Source organism: Ixodes scapularis, unplaced genomic scaffold (genome assembly GCF_016920785.2).
Source record: "Ixodes scapularis isolate PalLabHiFi unplaced genomic scaffold, ASM1692078v2 ptg000827l_1___fragment_3__unscaffolded, whole genome shotgun sequence".
NCBI lineage: Eukaryota > Metazoa > Arthropoda > Arachnida > Ixodida > Ixodidae > Ixodes > Ixodes scapularis.
The window spans coordinates 198,339-215,100 of NW_024610047.1; the positions used below are offsets into that span (position 1 = coordinate 198,339).

General features: G+C 46.3%; 1 protein-coding gene across 1 annotated transcript; it reads left to right on the plus strand.

Moving 5' to 3' along the window:
* Positions 1 to 208: 208 nt before the first annotated feature.
* Positions 209 to 6,191, plus strand: LOC120841291. Its single transcript, XM_042287989.1, has 2 exons — positions 209 to 1,621; positions 6,021 to 6,191. The coding sequence occupies exons 1-2, from the start codon at positions 209 to 211 to the stop codon at positions 6,189 to 6,191; spliced, it is 1,584 nt and encodes a 527-aa protein (XP_042143923.1).
* The last annotated feature ends 10,571 nt before the right edge of the window (positions 6,192 to 16,762 follow it).

The following is a 16,762-nucleotide window of genomic DNA, read 5'->3' on the forward strand; positions in this document are numbered from 1 at the left end:
GACTCGGGTTCCTTTCGGATCCACGTCTAGTCCATTCATGCTCACAGCTACAATACAACATCACTTGAAGTTGGTCTGCGAAGACCCACAATTAGCAGAGAAACTCAGGACATCTTTCTACGTTGATGATCTACTGCTCGGAGCCGACGATATTGAGGATGCCGTGAGGCTCTACCACACTTCCAGGAACGTCATGAGACAGGCAGGAATGACACTCCGGAAATGGACTGCGAACAATGAGCAACTGCAGGAGCAGTTCAACAAGGAGGAGCCAACATTTATGACCGAAGAAAAAAGCCTCTCACCTTCACCAACCTCCAAGGTACTTGGAATGATGTGGGATCACGAAGGGGACTGCTTTATTTACAAAGTTGAAGCTTTGCTTGAATTCCTCTCAGCAAATGTGGACACTAAACGGTTCATCCTCAAGGCAGCCTCAAGAGTATTCGATCCTCTTGGATTGATCGCGCCCTTCGTCCTAACAGCTAAGCTGCTATTTCAGAAGCTGTGGACATTGGGAATCAGCTGGGATGAAGAACTCCCCGCTGATTTGATCACTGAATGGCACGCTCGGAAGGCGGACCTTGTTCAACTGCACTCGTTAAGTATACCAAGACATGTCAAGCGAGGCATCCAGGCAGGAGCCAACAAAGTACAGCTACACGTCTTCGTAGATGCAAGCACGAAAGCCTACGGATCTTGTGCGTACTTTAGAACAGCCGATGACCAAGGAGAAACAGCTACCATGTTAGTTGTTGCGAAGACAAGAGTGGCACCGATAAAACCTTTATCACTGCCTAGGTTGAAGCTGATGGGGCCGAATATTGGAGCCAGACTCCTACGATACATAAAACAGTCATATTATGACGTGGAACTTGATTACATTATGTGGACTGACTCAACGGTTGCCCTCAGTTGGGTGAGAGGAGTCCCTGAAAAATGGAAGCCATTTGTAAAAAACAGGGTGGCAGAGATACGCGTCATGACATCCCCGGACCACTGGAGGCACTGCCCCGGTCAAGAGAATCCGGCGGATCTCTTGACCAGAGGACTAGGCGTTCAGGAGCTTCGTGCTAACTCTCTTTGGTGGAAAGAGCCGAGTTGGCTGAGTCAAGAACCTTCAGAATGTCCTGAATCTTCAGTGTACTTGGAAGACACGCCTCAACTCGAAGTAAAAGAAGAGACACATGTGCTGTTGGAGAAAGGCCAAGAAGTTCCATCATTGTTCGACACCGGAAGTTACGAGAATTACCAGAAGGTTCTGAGGATCACTGCCTGGGTCATCAGGTTCGCTAACAACGCACAGAAGAGAAATGACAAAATACGAGGTGGATTAATTGCGGCAGAGTTGGACAAAGCAGAGCAGTATTGGATCAGGCAGATACAAAACGAAAGGTTTCAGACGGATATTATGCTCCGCGAGAAAAATACGACAGAGGTTAATGTAAGACTCGCAGAGTATCATCCTCTCTTTGGCGAAAACAAAATCCTGCGGGCCGGAGGACGACTGCAGAGGTTGACGGAAAGTCTCGATGTGAAACATCCAGTCCTGTTACCGAACGACCATGACTTTGTCAAGCTAATTGTGATGCACGCTCATTGTAAGGTTATGCACGGGGAAGTAACAAGCACAATGTGTTACCTACGAGAGAGGTACTGGATAATACGTGCTAGGCAGCTGACCAAGAAGGTAATAAAAAGTTGCCTTGCATGTTCACGGTTGAATGCGAGGCCAACTGCTGTTGAGCAAGCTCCGCTACCGACAGATCGAATCAAGAAGGCAAAGCCGTTCGAGGTAACCGGAGTCGACTTCGCAGGGCCGCTGTACGCAAAAAGAAACGACGGTAGCTGCAGCAAAGCGTACATCGTACTTTTCACATGCGCCTCCACGCGAGCAGTTCACCTCGAGCTCTCAACGGGCCTCACTGCTGAAGCTTTCTTGCTTGCATTCCGGCGTTTTATAGCAAGAAGAGGCATACCACTGGACATATATTCTGATAATGCACTAGCCTTCAAGAAAGCATCAAAAGACATCCAGAAGGCATTGGGTGCACTGGAGCAAGAAGTTTTCAAATCTTACATTGCAGAACACAGAATCAACTGGAAGTTCATTGTGGAGGCCGCTCCATGGTGGGGCGGGTGGTGGGAGAGGCTCGTTCGATCTGTCAAGGCAGCACTTAAGAAAGTGTTGGGCAGAAGCAGCCTATGCTTCGAAGCACTGACGACTGTCCTTGCTGAGGTGGAAGCAATGGTAAACTTAAGACCACTGACATATCTCTACTCGGGAGTAGGAGACCCCTCAGTCATCACGCCAGCACATTTCTTAATAGGGCAAAGTTTGACAGTTCTACCAGAAACAAGCTTGTCTAACGACCGCCCAGGATGCGTGACACAGAAGGAAACAGCTCGCCAGTTCCAGTATCGAAAAATAATCATGGAACATTTTTGGAAACGCTGGCGGTCTGAGTACCTGTTGGAGTTGCGGTCAGCTCATCAATATCTCGTCACCAATACTTGCTCCCTGAAAGTGGACGACGTAGTCATAGTGGAAAATAACCGAGCATCCAAGCTGTTCTGGGAACTGGGGAGAATCGTAGAGGCGTACCCCGGAACTGACGGAATTGTTCGTGCCTGTCTCGTGAAACAGCAAAACGGTACGCTCATAAAGAGACCCGCGCAGAAACTTTATTTGCTGGAAATTCGTCCAAGTCAACTTCAGGCTCGGGGAGGATGTTGCAACCGGGCGATGAGGAAGAAGAGAAGCGGCGGGAGCTCATGCATTTTGTAATTTTTATCAGTCTGAAAAACGAACAGTAAAGGAAAAGGTCGCACCGACCGATTTGTCTAGCGTAATTGCCTTCGTATTCCTTGGTTCCTCAACAAAAGTATTGATTCTGGCTGATTGTAGCAAAAACGTTTTCCTTCCCCAGCCTACGTCTGCAGCCATTGCAAGGTGGATGACGCGAAGTAAAAAAAAAAACAACAACATGCTGTCAGAGGACTCGAAAAAATAGACTTGTAGTATTGGAACTAATAAACTTGAGTGAAATCCAATGGCACGATTTCAATCATCAGGAATAGTTATAAGTACACAAATGACGTATCACAACCATCTCAAATTTTTTTTTAATTATACAATGTGATCAAAAGTGCCTGGTAGTCAGTTTTTTGTAGGGACTACAAATGCAATGGAAAGGCAGCAGAAGAGGGTTAATGAATGACATAATGTCAAAGGCAAACGTGCAATATGAATAGCCTCGAGTAACCAAGAAACGTGGTACAATATTCACTAAAGTAAATTGAAAAGCTAATGAAAAATAGTTGCCATCTCATATCTTCCGTGTCACTTTTCCATTGAGCCAAGAAAACATCTGATGGTACAGTGCTCAACGAAACGAAATGGGCCAGCGGAACGCGTGGCCTCCAGAACTTGCTGCGCCATCTACCGATAAAAGACGGGCTGCCTGGTGACGCGAGTCGGAGGTGTGCAAAGCTGATACGAGCGCTCATCGGCTGTTCCCACGCTGTGCACAACTCCCGATGGGTAATCTCTGCAGAGTGATAGCCTTTTTTTATTATTTAATCGCCGCGTGGTTTTATCGCGATCTGTTTGACGCCCTGTGCATACTTTTATCTTGTCTCAAATATGAAAGAAAAGGAACAAAAGGGCAATATTTTTTTCTTTTAATAAAAAGCACAGTGCCATTTCACTTCACATTTATTTTTCTATAAATTGTCGGTTCACTGCCATCAGTATCCATTCGTGAAGATGCCGTCGCGAGTGCCAATTCACGAACGCTGGCGAATTGTGGCCCTATGCCGCGCGGGAATGCCCCAACGAGAAGTCGCCCGGATGACAGGAAGGACCCGAACCGCAGTGGCCCGAATTTTCACGGCGTTTCGAGACGACAACGGCCGCATCCATGACGCTCCTCACGACGTCCGCCCAAGGTCCACTACCGATGAGGAAGATCGATGGATCGTCGCGGCTGCAGTCGACCAGCCTTTTATTACGGCCCGTGACATTCGAGGCGAACTTGGTCTGAATGTCAGTGACCAACTTGTGCGACGCCGTCTTGCAGAAGCGGGTATTAGGAGCTATGCTGCGTGCAAGAAGCCAATTTTAACTCCTCGACAAAAAGATATCCGCCTGCGGTTTGCCATGGAAAAGACATCATGGACGATTCAAGACTGGAAAACCGTTGTTTTCAGCGACGAGTCCTCTTTCTCAACTGACTGGCACCAAGGAAAACAAGTTTGGAGACCGCGAGGTGCACGGTATGTTACTTTTGAGCAACACGACAATTTTTAACAAGCCGGATCTTATAATTTGTGATTTTGATGTTTCAGGTATGATGCCCCTTACTTGCAGCGTGTGGGCAGGAGTGGCCGACAAACCGTTAACGTCTGGGGGGCATTGTCAGCGGAAGGACTTGGTCCACTTGTAAGAATCCAGAGGCTTAACTCCGAAACGTATTGCGACGTCATTGAGCACGAGCTCATTCCTTACGTTCTTGAGGGACCTTTCCCTGACGGATGCTTTTTTTTTCAACATGACCTTTGTCCTGTTCATCAGTCAAATCGTGTGCGTGACCTTCTAGAGGAACGCGGAGTGGCGGTTATGCCATGGCCCCCAAAAGGGGCTGACATGAACCCCATCGAGAACATCTGGGGAAACACGAAGATCCAGCTATCGCGGCGAGGACTTCACTCCGTCACGACTGACCAGCTATGGGATGCTGTGAAGGAAGAATGGGACAGGCTGCGGCAATGTCCAGAGTTGGTGGTGAATCTTTATGAATCCCTTCCGCGTCGCATGAATGCTATTTGTGAAGCCAATGGAGAGTTCTGCAAATATTAGAGTAAGGTGCTGATAATAAAACAAGCACGTTACTTATATTATTTTTTTTCTGGTAGGCGCAGCATTGTGTAACATGTCAAATAAACTATGTTGACACAGCACACGCTTTTTAATGACTGTCAGACGCTCGCTAAAATTGAATAAAACCACGAAAAAATAAAACTCTGCATTAATATATTATAGCTGCAAAAGGCCGGACGCGCTGGCTCATCAATCTTTTATGGAATAAAAAATGAAGCTTTATCTTTTCTTTTTTATATATTTGAAGCAAGATAAACTCATGCACATCATCACGACAGTGTCTCTGAGGAAAAATAAACGTGGTCACTCCGCAAAATCATGGCCTGCGCAGATTATCGGGGGTTGCGCGCCTGTGTGCGAACAGCCGCTGAGCGCTCGTATCAGTTTTGCGCATGCGCGACTCGCGTCACCAGGCAGCCCGTCTTTTATCGGTAGATGGCGCAGCAAGTTCTGGAGGCCACGCGTTCCGCTGGCCCATTTCGTTTCGTTGAGCACTGTACTTTTCTTTTGAAATGCTGTAAAAAAAGTCAACAGGGAATATTGAATGTCAACAGCTTTTCAACAAAAAGCATCACAGAATGTCTGTTGAGTTTCAATTAATAAGTGGGCCAATATTCAATAAACAGCCAACCGACTTTTTACGCTTTTCTTTTGAAAAGCTGTTGACATTTAATATTCAACCGTGACTTTTCAAGAGATTTTCAATAGAAAAGCATCACAGAAAGTCTGCTGACTTTCAATAAAAAAGTGGGTCAATTTTCAATAGGATGTCAACAGACTTTCTCTGATGCTTTTCTGTAGAGAAGCTGTTGACATTTAATAGCAAGAGACAAGCTGTTGACATTCTATATCCTCTATTGACTTTTTCGGAAACTTTTCTATAGAAAGGTATAACAATTTTTGTAAAGGGGAGAGAGTAAACATTGCGTGCCCAGTATGAGAGTGACGTCAACATAATTCTTGTTGACACCAGAGTTGTTTTTAGTGTTTCAGCTCTTCAAGGCTGAACTTCACAGCTCGAAGAAAGACATTGGAAGCCAAGCTGATACCCTACAGCTTGAGAAAGAACAAGTGCTCGGGATTGTACGGGTTAAAAACAAACCGGCCCTTGTATCACTAACCTGTGTGCCATTTTAAGTTATTCTACAACATTTGCGACCTGTATGTGGAGTCTCGCATGTCGAACAAGGGGAAGGACTTCAGCATCAGTAACGCGGACGCAGTATTGCTAACGATGATGAAGCTCTATCACAATCTGAAATTTTCCCTTTTTGGTGTACTGTCTGGTGTCCAGGATGACAGCTTTTAAGATATTCAGAGCGTCAGTACCAGTCCTGGTAGCAGTGCTCAGGCACGCCGTTTTCTTGCCCGAAAAATAGGCTTTGCTCCAGTCCCTGACCAACTACTTTAAAAGGGCAACTCCCCCAAAACATAGATTCTATAAAAGGGGCCGATATCGCTTTAGGAGATCAAAATAAGGTCATACCCAAAATATCACGTGGAACCAACGTCGCATTCCCGATTAAAACCAATATTAAAAATGTTGTACCAGCCGAGTTAGCAGCCCGACAGCGGGTGAGCAACGCTGGCAGCAGGTCAGCTAGTGAAGCATCGCAGGGCAATGATGTAGGTTTCGTCCTACGCTCTCGTACGAACGCCGCAGACGCTTAGTTTCCTGTGGCACTCTGCGGTTCTGCTTACGGCGAGAGGTGCTTACAGCGAGTCGAGAACTGAGCTAGTTGGTCGTTGTGAAAAAGAAAAAACACAGCGCCGGAGACACCTTGCCTCTCAACCAAAAATAGAAAAAGGAAAGCATGGACTAAAACAGCCTGAACTTAAGAAAAAACATAGAAAGAAAACAGGAGATGAGAAGAGACGGCTGACTATCAACGAGCTCTAGTGAAAACTTCTTCCTCAAGTTGTTTTTATCCAAGTATGTACCAACCGCGTGATGATGATTGGGGTTCAATGGCGCAAGAGCGACTGTGGCCATATTGCGCCAAGAAAGTTAACTTAAAAAGCCTAGCATGCAGTTACATCTAAACTTACTTGTCTACCTATATCAGGTGCAAAAAGCAAATTGCATGTAGGAAACTTAAAACGCGAGCAAATGGTACCAAAGGTCTATCACCAAGCAAAAAATAAGGATGAAATGGAAGGTGGTTTCTGAAAAGTTAAGGAAACTATCTTCGGCGTTGATGATCATGAAATCTACAATTCCAAAGGATGTGAAGGGCAGTTAACACTTTCTCACACTTTTCACAGAGCTTGACATCTTCACCGTAGAGCAAGTGCAGGTGTGTCAATCGAGAATGACCAATTCTCAAGCGGCACAAAAGGACTTCCGAACGGCGGTCCTTATGGGAGGAACTCTCCCTTACTTCTAAGTTGGGCTTAATAATGTGGAGTTAGTTATCGATCTGTGTGTCCCAATCCAGCTGCCATAACTTAATAATTGACTTGTTTAAAGGGTAACTCCGGTCCATACTTTCCATTTTGGGATTATGACTGTTTTTAGTCCAGTCAGCGTCCCTTAATTACAAGGTGTAATTTTTTTCATGTTACTGTGGGTAGTTTTAAAGATATTGAAACCTCAAAGTTTTGTTTGAGGCGAGGCCAACAAAACCGAAACTAGCCGCTCGAGGCTCCGGCAACACTGGAAGTCAGCCACCATGTGAATGTGACGTCAGGATCGTTCTCGTACAACGAGTACGCAGGCCGAGCGGCACCTACCCCTGTTGCGCTAGCCGTCTAAAGATAGGAGGTAAGCTGATTTTGTTTTAATCCTGTATAGTGTAGTTATCCAGCATATGTAGCAAGAGTTAGTGCGTACACCCAAAGGCTATCGACTGGAAAACGAGTGAACTCGTTCGGTGCCGTACTCGCCGGCTGTCGCCGTCTGTGCGGTCTTCCGTACTCGTTGCTAGGCCTAAATTGTCATCGGGGTTGATTGAGTGATTGATTGAGTTTTATTGGCGCAAAAGCATCTAAGGCTATAGAGCGCCAAAGTCCGTGACTATTTCATAAATGGTTTCTAGAGAGGAAAGAGGGCTCTAGTGGCCAGTGATAGAATAAAAGGATGTGCATGAATCTGTATATAAATAATGTGGATGAACAATTTAAAATTGCAAAGCAAGTTTAAAGTCGATGTAAAAGTCCAGTGCTTTCTAGGAATTTAAAAACATTTGTATGATTTATAAAAGGTTCATCTCCAAGCAAAAGAGCAAGGTGTAAAGGCATCTGTGCTGAATAAAACTGGGCAAAGTAGAATTGGCGGTATCTGTGATATGCGGGGCACTCAAGAAGGATATGAACTACTGTTAATGGTTTTGAGCAGTGTTCGCATGCAGGTGGATCCTCTCGACGAAGCAGATACCCATGTGTTAGATGTGTGTGGCCAATTCTTAGCCGACAAAGGATTACCTCGAAAAAACGGTCCCTATGACGGGCACTCGCCCACTCCTGTAGCATCGGCTTCACAACATGAAGTTTGTTGTTGGTTTCGCGGGACCATTCCTCTTGCCATTTACACTTGATACTTTTCTTTACAGTCGCTTTGTAGTCTTGGTAGGGTATGTCGTCAAGATCAACCTTCCTTGTAGCACATGTGGAAGCGGCACGATCAGCAGCTTCATTGCCGGGAATACCCGCGTGACTAGGCACCCAGCAAAAGACTATCTGCAATTTGTTGTCCCTAGCCGCAGCAACCACTTTATGTTGTAGCTGAGTTATTATAGGGTTTTTCGCTATCTCAAGGGATCTGAGTGCTCTCAGAGCACTTAGTGAATCAGTGTAAACTACAGAGTATGTATGCCTATTTTTGATAATATAGTCTGTGGCCAATAGTAAACCGTATAACTCGGCAGTCAAGATAGTTGCACTGGAATTAATCCTCCGCACACATTTAAGTGATGGTCCAATCACGGAACATCCGACACAGGAATCGTTTTTTGTGCCGTCAGTATAAAAGCTGGTGTAGTCTTTATATGTATTTTGTAGCTCAAAGAATTCCTGTTTTAAAACTTCTGGTGGGGTATTTTTCTTAGTGTACTCAGTAAGTGACAAGTCTGTGATGAGCAGACCATGTTCCCATGGTGCCACTGTTCCCAAAAGCTGAGCAACACGTGGGTTTGTCTGAAGGTTAGCTGATGCGGCCGCAGTCTTGTTCCGCAAAGAAAAGGGAGGCTTAACAGCGGGCTTGCTTTGGAAGGTTCGTTCAAAACGTGTTCCCTCGACTAGTTCCCGACACGGATGTTGTACTACCGACCGTATCCTAAGCGAATACATTAGACCTAGGACATCTTGCCTTTTCTCTAGAGACATTTCATTAGCTTCGGCATAGAGGCTCAGCACAGGGGATGTACGAAATGCACCAGTGGCAAGTCTGATCCCTGCATGATGGATTGGATCCAACATTTTCAGTGTTGATGCACTCGCTGATCCATACACCAAACATCCATAATCTAGGCGTGACCGCACAATCGACCTATATATTCTTAGAAGGCACAGTCGATCGGAGCCCCAAGTCATGTGGGAGAGAACTCTTAAAATATTAAGGGATTTATGGCATTTTTGTTTTAGAGTTTTGATATGCTGGCTGAAAGAGAGCTTGGAGTCGAATATAAGCCCTAGAAACTTATACTCAGTTTTTATCTGAACTGGTGCACTGTATATGGTCAACGAAGGCGTCGGCATCACACCAAGTTTTCGTGAAAAACAAACACAAGCAGTCTTCTCCGTGGAGAACTTAAATCCGTTATTGTCAGCCCACCTTGTCACATTATTAATAGTCAGTTGAACACGCCGTTCACAGATTGCAAGGTTACATGAGGAAACAGCGATCTGGAGGTCATCTACATATAGCGAATAGTGGACCGATGGTGGTATGACACGCGCGATAGAATTGATTTTTATAGCAAACAGAGTAGCATTTAGGACACCGCCCTGTGGAATACCGTTTTCCTGTACGAACCATCGTGAGTGTACAGACCCCAGCCTTACTCGGAAGGTGCGTCTACCTAAATAGCTTTCAATGGCAAAGACCATGCGGCCCTGGATACCAATGTCAATCAAGTCCCTCAAAATTCCATGCCGCCAGGCAGTATCGCATGCTTTCTCGAGATCGAAGAACACAGAGAGGCAGTACTGTATATTGACAAAGGCCTCTCGAACAGTTGTCTCCAATCGAACCAACTGATCCTGTGTTGAGCGGAATGAGCGGAAACCGCACTGGTATTTATCCAGGATGCAATGTTTTTCCAAGTGCTGCATCAGTCGTCTATTAATCATTTTTTCGAGGGTTTTACACAAGCAGCTCGTCAATGCGATTGGCCTGTAACTAGTAGCAGCATCCGAGTTTTTTCCAGGTTTAAGTAGAGGGATAATTGTAGCCGTTCTCCAAGCTGATGGAAAACGTCCCTCCTCCCATATTCTGTTGAAAAGGTATAAAACCAAATCAAGTGTAGACGGGTGGAGATGATTCAACATGAAGTAGTGGATACCGTCAGGACCAGTTGCCGAGGGTTTGACGTTATGAAGGACCATCTTTAGTTCAATAAGGGTGAAGAATCTATTGTACGGCTCCCGTGCACTGCCAGGTGCCTTTATGGTCCTGGCTTCTTCCCGTTGTTTTAGCCGAAGAAATGATGGTGAATAGTGCCTGGAACTTGAAACAAACTCGAAATGTTCCCCGAGAATATCGGCTTGTTCCTCTAGACTTTCTGGACAGGTTCCGTTGCAGGATAACAGGGGGATGGTGAAAGCAGTATAACATCCATTGATTTTGTTAATTCGGTCCCAGACCTCTTTCGGGGATGTGTGGCTATTTATTGATGTCGCATACCCTTGGAAACTTGTTCTTTTTGATTGCCGGCGAATGTACCGTGCACGGGCCTTCATTTGCTTAAAGTGAAGATGATTGCTCGATGTCGGATACCGTCGAAATATGCTCCATGCCTTGTTTTGTTTTTTTCGTGATTCTGAGCATTCTTCGTTCCACCAAGGCTTGGGACGGCGTGGGAGGCGTCCCGAGGTCATGGGGATTGCCATTATGGCTGCCTGAAGGATACAATTCGTTAAGTATTCGTTCACTGCATCCATTGAAAGCTTGTCAAGAGATGTGCATGCCAGCAGTGAGAATTCACTGAATTGTGACCAGTTTGCCTTCTCAAATTTCCAGCGGGGAGTTCGGCTGGGGAGGGTCACACCTGGGTTATTTCGTCTTAAAACAATCGGCATGTGGTCACTACCTAAAGGATTATCTGTAACCTGCCACGAAAAGAGTGAAAATAAAATAGGTTCACTTATAGAGAGGTCAATTGATGTAAATGAGTTTGTGGGTTTCTTTTCGTTAAACAGACACAAATTTGTAGATAAAATAAACCGTTCGACAATTGCTCCACGAGTATCGCGTCTAGTACTGCCCCATAAAGGATTGTGTGCATTAAAATCGCCAAGAATAATGAATGGATGGGGGAGTTGCGCGATGAGTGACTCAAGATCTTCACACCTTAAATGAAAGTTTGGAGGAATGTAAAGTGAACAAAGGGTTATCAGGCGGTCTGACAGAATGCGAACAGCTACTGCTTCCAAGGCGGTCTGCACGGAAACCTCAACACATGCAGCTGATTTTTGCACTACTATGGCCACGCCGCCAGAAGAGTAAGACGAGTGATCTCTATCCTTGCGGAAAAAATGAAAGTGCCTAAAGACTCCTGACTGACTTCCCTTCAAGTGAGTTTCTTGGAGACACACTGCCAGTGGACGATATTCCTCCAAAAGGGAGCAAACATCGTCATAATTATGTAGGAGACCTCGGCAGTTCCATTGAATAAGACTCATTGTCGGTTACAAGTTTGAAACTCGGGACCTCGAGTTCGTAGCCTTAGCGCATAAGCAGCTAAAGCTGTAATGCACCACTCACAAACTAAGGTTCTAAGGAAAAATCGAAAAACTAATTTAATAAAAAACGAAAGAGGACATGAATGGGTGTGGATGTCAACAGGAGGGCAGTTCCGACCAAGCCTTCGGGGAAAGACAAATAGAGGTAGTGCCCCAGGCGAGGGAGTCGCCAATAGTCCTCTGGCTGATCCTTGTGGAGCTGCCCCCTCTGACCTCCAAGGGGGTCGAGACTTTGGGCCAACGCCACTGGCGAGGGAGTCGCCATCATTCCTCTGTCCCAACTGATCCCTAAGAGTGAGTGAGGTAATGCAGGTGAGCGACAAAGAACAGTGATGCTGTGAGGTGTATGAAGTGTTAATGAAAATTTTTGGGTGTTGAAACAGCGTCCACGACTAAGCACTTGCTATTTGCCAGCTTCTGGACCTGTCGCTTTGGTCTTTTTCTTTGGGTCCTCAACTTTTGACGAGAATTTACCAACCTTCGGGGCAGGTGGAGGCTCCGGCGGACTGCTGGAGACATCCATTGCCTCAACCTCGCGATGCGAGGAACATGAAGGGCTCCCCTCAAGGCACTGTGACTCTGTCGTCACAGTTTTCTCACGAGGACGTGCGGGCATACGGCGCGGGGCCGTCGCCTTTGAGGATGCGGTTTGAGTTGAATCCCTCTGTTCTTGAGGGATTCCAGGTGAGATTTTGGGGGCTTGAGGTTTGCGCGGGGCAGAAAGGTCTAAAAGGCAGACCTGTGTCCCCACGGAAGCCGTTGTCGGTGCAGCCCCCTTGCTGACCGCAGCGGCGTAGGTGCCTCTCTGTAGGAATGAGAGGCGTTTTCGTGCTTCAAAGTAGGTCAGATTTTCTTTGGTTTTCAGTGTTAGTATTTCTTTTTCTTCTTTAAACTTTGGGCATGAACGGGAGTATGCAGGGTGAGCACCTGAACAGTTCACGCATTTGGAAAATTCACTTGCACAGCTGTCAGTAGGGTGATCATTGCTTGAACATTTTCCGCAGGTTGTCCGTCCCCTGCAAGTGGCTGCCCCATGTCCGAAACGCTGGCAGCTAAAGCAACGTCTCGGATTGGGGATAAACGGTCGAACCTTGCAGTTGAGATAGCCAGCCTTGACCGTCTGGGGGAGGGTCGTGGAGTTAAATGTAAGCACAAGGTGCTTCGAAGGCTTCTCTTGGTCTTCTCGACGAAAGGTAATACGCCTCACTGCAATCACACCCTGATTGCTTAGTCCTTCAAGGATTTCATCTTCAGTACTTTCCAACAGATCATCTTCGGAGATCACGCCCCGAATGGTGTTGAGAGATCGGTGTGGCGTTACTGTGACTTTGCGATCAGCTATACTAGTAAGTCCAAGGAGCGCTTTACTTTGTTGCTCAGTTTCAACCTCGACAAGGAGGTCTCCAGAGCGAAGCTTCTTTGCTTTGTAAGATTTTCCAACACATGATTCCAAGGTTTTTGCCACAAGGAATGGGGACAGCTTTCCAAGTGGTAGTTCGTATTCGCAGTGTATTACTAGAAACTTTGAGAAGGCTTGAGTGTTATCTGTAGTCTTTAGAGGAACGGTGGCTTCGGTGCGAACTCTTTTCAGAGATCGATCAGAAGGAAGTTTTGCTTTGGAACCCATATAAAAATGGGAGATCTTCGACATCTCCGGTGTGCCGCCCACCATGGAGCCCAACATGGGACAGGGTAACGGCACATAACAAAAATGGCTTTGCTGTGCACGTTACTCAAGTAGCACCTACCCAGATGTTATACCCAAGAATGGGTCTAGACTAGCGTCCTTCTCCACTCAAGGTTGGCCCTTGCCGCCAAGAAGGTGAAAGGGGAATGGAGAGAAAAGAGAGAGAAGTATAAGTAAAGGTGGGAGTGAAAGATCGGAGGGGATAGTAGAAGAAAAGGCCACTAGGCTGAATCATCCTGGCCGGGCCTTACCAGGACTCCCGTCTACGAGAAGCAGGGGCCGAAGTGGTGTATTGCCTCACCCGGGGGGCCCCGAAGGGTCCAACCCTACCCCGGGCTCGGCTCAACCACCAGGATGCCCTTTTCCCCGGACACGGGAAAGCCACGCACAGCCAGACGTGGGCGGGCGAACCCGCATGGCTCGGGGTCCGTGGAGACGCCACTCTCCAAACACCTGCTTTCACAGGTGCCCCCTGCGGGGAATTGTCATCGGGGCTCCGTGGATGGAGCGGCGTTGCTCTGCGCCGTGCTGCCAGTGACGTAAAGTACTGGGAACCCTCTTGCTATCGCGCTGCGGGTCAGTCCGAGACACAAAGCTCCGAGGCTCTCCGGCGCGGGCCGCGGCGCCCGAACAGACGTGCGCTGGGCTGCACACGTCTGTTTTTTTGTGTGTGTGTTTTTGTTCTTTTTCCTCGGGCGCGTAAAAGCCGAAATCCAAAGTCCACTCGCCGAACAGCGTTCACCCACACCTTCTCCAATTTCCGGTCCGTTGGAAACTTGTGAAAAAGCACCTCCGGGTTGTGCAGCGGGTTGTTTGAGCAGCCGACAGAGCTTCAAGTTGTACTCGGCATCTTTCGAGGAACAGCTGGGCAGTCTGGGACGCACCGAGTTGCTCACTAAAACGAGTCTTGCAGTCCTCACAAGCAAATAAACAAAAGGCTATAGCGGAGCTACACGGGCTCCAGATAAAAGCAACGGCTAAACACGCCAATCACAAGCCGAAGTAGCGCTGGTAGCGGCTCAAAGATGCGCACTCCGCGCAACGCCCGGATCAGAGGAAAAAAAGAGAACGATACTGATGTTACGGCCCAATGTTGCTTTACAATCAGCAACCCGCTGGCCGCCCGCTAAGGAGCAGCGGCTCGCGGTGAGTCTCATTTTTATTATCGGCATTAGTTGAGAATGCGGCGTCCCACGGACGTGATATTTTGGCTGGTGTTGTATTTTGTGTCACTACAGCGATACCAGTAATTTATTTCATTTTGAGTTTCGGGCAGAGTTGCCCTCTAAGGCTGGCTTGAGGTCTTGGTGTGGCAGGCCAAGAGACGTTTCCGTGTAGTTTTTTGCAGAAAGTGCAAGGTGGTCTGCATTCTCGTTACCAGGAATGCCCACATGACTGGGCACCCAGCAGAATTTTATAACTTGTCCTAGATGGAAAGCTTTGTTTATCTGAAAACAAACCTACTGCACAAGAGCATTCTTACTGTCTGCTAAAGATGAAATAGCTAAGAGAACACTTTGGAAGTAAACAGAACTGCTTTGTTAATGTTATTTTCTGGAATATATTCAACAGTAATCAGGATACCATACAATTCGGCGGTAAAAATAGTTGCTAGAGGGTTGAGTTGCCTAACTTAACTGTAAGCGAGAGAACAAACTGCACACCCTACGCAAGTCGACGTTTTCGAGCCATCAGTGTAAAAGTGGAGATAGTCACTATATTTCTGCCCTAGCTCTGCGAACTCCCGCAAGAGAACAAAAGGAGGAACAACCTTTTTGCTGTACCTTGAAAGGGACCAATCGTAAGAGATTGGCACCAAGTCCCAAGGAACAACCCTATAGGCCTGTCTCAACAAGGGAGGCTCATCAAAAGAAAGGTGCAGCGACCTTGCCATGCTCTCAGTCTTAAGGCTCAAGGGCCAAACAATACTAGGCTTATTCTCAAAAAGCCGCAGTGATGCAGAGGTCCGCAGAGCGGAGAATGAAGGTTGGTACGGATCCCTATAAACTTTGTAGGCATAACACAGACTAAGATATTGTTTGCGTCGCTCAAGCGACATCTGATGCGTTTAAGCATACAGAGTCAGCACGGGCGACGTGCGAAAAGCACCTGTGGCTAGACGCAGCCCCAAGTGTTGGATTGGGTCTAACATCCTCAAAGCAGATGGTCGTGCCGACGCATATACCGGTGCACCGTAATCCAACCGGGACCGCACTAGAGTTATAAATTCGCAGCAGACATTGTCTGTCAGGCCCCCGAGTAGTGTGTGACAGCACCTTAAGAATATTGGAAGATAGTAGGCATTTTTGTTTTAGTTCTTTCAAGTGAGGTACGAATGTTAGCTTTTTGTCGAATATCACGCCTAGAAACTTATGCGCCTCCTTTACAGCGATGGTAAGGTTATTCAGATGCAAGGTAATATCCGGTGACAACCAGACTTGTACGTAATCCGTTACAAGTAACGAAATTACTTGTAATCCCTTACATTTATCAGTAATTTAGTAACGAAATAATTACATATTTTCTGATGTAATTTTAAAGTAATTCCCTTACATTTTTTACGTAACGGATTTCTTTTAATCCGTTACTTTTTTATTGAAGACCCCCCCCCCCACACTTTTTTTTTTCTAAAGGAAGGGTTGTTTTTATTTTGGTAAAGTCGAGCTCAGTGACACTCTCACGCGCAAAGCGAGGCTTGGCACCCTTCAGTTCCGCAAAACCATTTTTGTTTTCAACACCAAGCCCCTAAATTTATATTTGTTTAGACCCTAACAACAATGTAAAAAAAAAAAGAAATAAAAAACATTTTTACACAAAAAAAGGGGGGGGGGGGGAGTGGGGTCAAGTTATATCCGCTTTTTTTAGACCCTTTGTTTTTTTCTTTGCTATCGAAGGCGGGAAGAGGACACCAAGTGGGTGTATGCCTCTTTGAAAAGCTCGAGGCGGTAAGTGCACAGACAAGAATTAACAATGTCCTTCTCGGTTTTGAGTGACTACGACCATTTTCATTATGTTACAACACCAGACAATGCTCCGTATACCCTAAAATTCACTAAAAAGAGATGTGATATTTATTATTATTTATTTACATTGTACCTACATCGCCCTGTGGGCATTATTGTAGGGGGGTTTTAGAAAACATTATAAAGAGTGGAAAAAGAAAACGTCATTATCATCAATGGACACAACATCTTCCGGGAGATCGTTCCACTCTCTCCATGCTGTGAGGGGGAAAAGAAGTGTAATGAATCCAGGAACGAGTAAAGGTTACTGTAAATAATGTGTTCAAACAA

Bases quoted from the DNA above. Each gene is read 5' to 3' on its own strand.
- LOC120841291 (XM_042287989.1), top strand. From the start codon at position 209: ATGACACTCCGGAAATGGACTGCGAACAATGAGCAACTGCAGGAGCAG. The intron at 1,622-6,020 runs GTAACAAGCACA...TGCCATTTTAAG, and splicing joins GTAAGGTTATGCACGGGGAA to TTATTCTACAACATTTGCGA.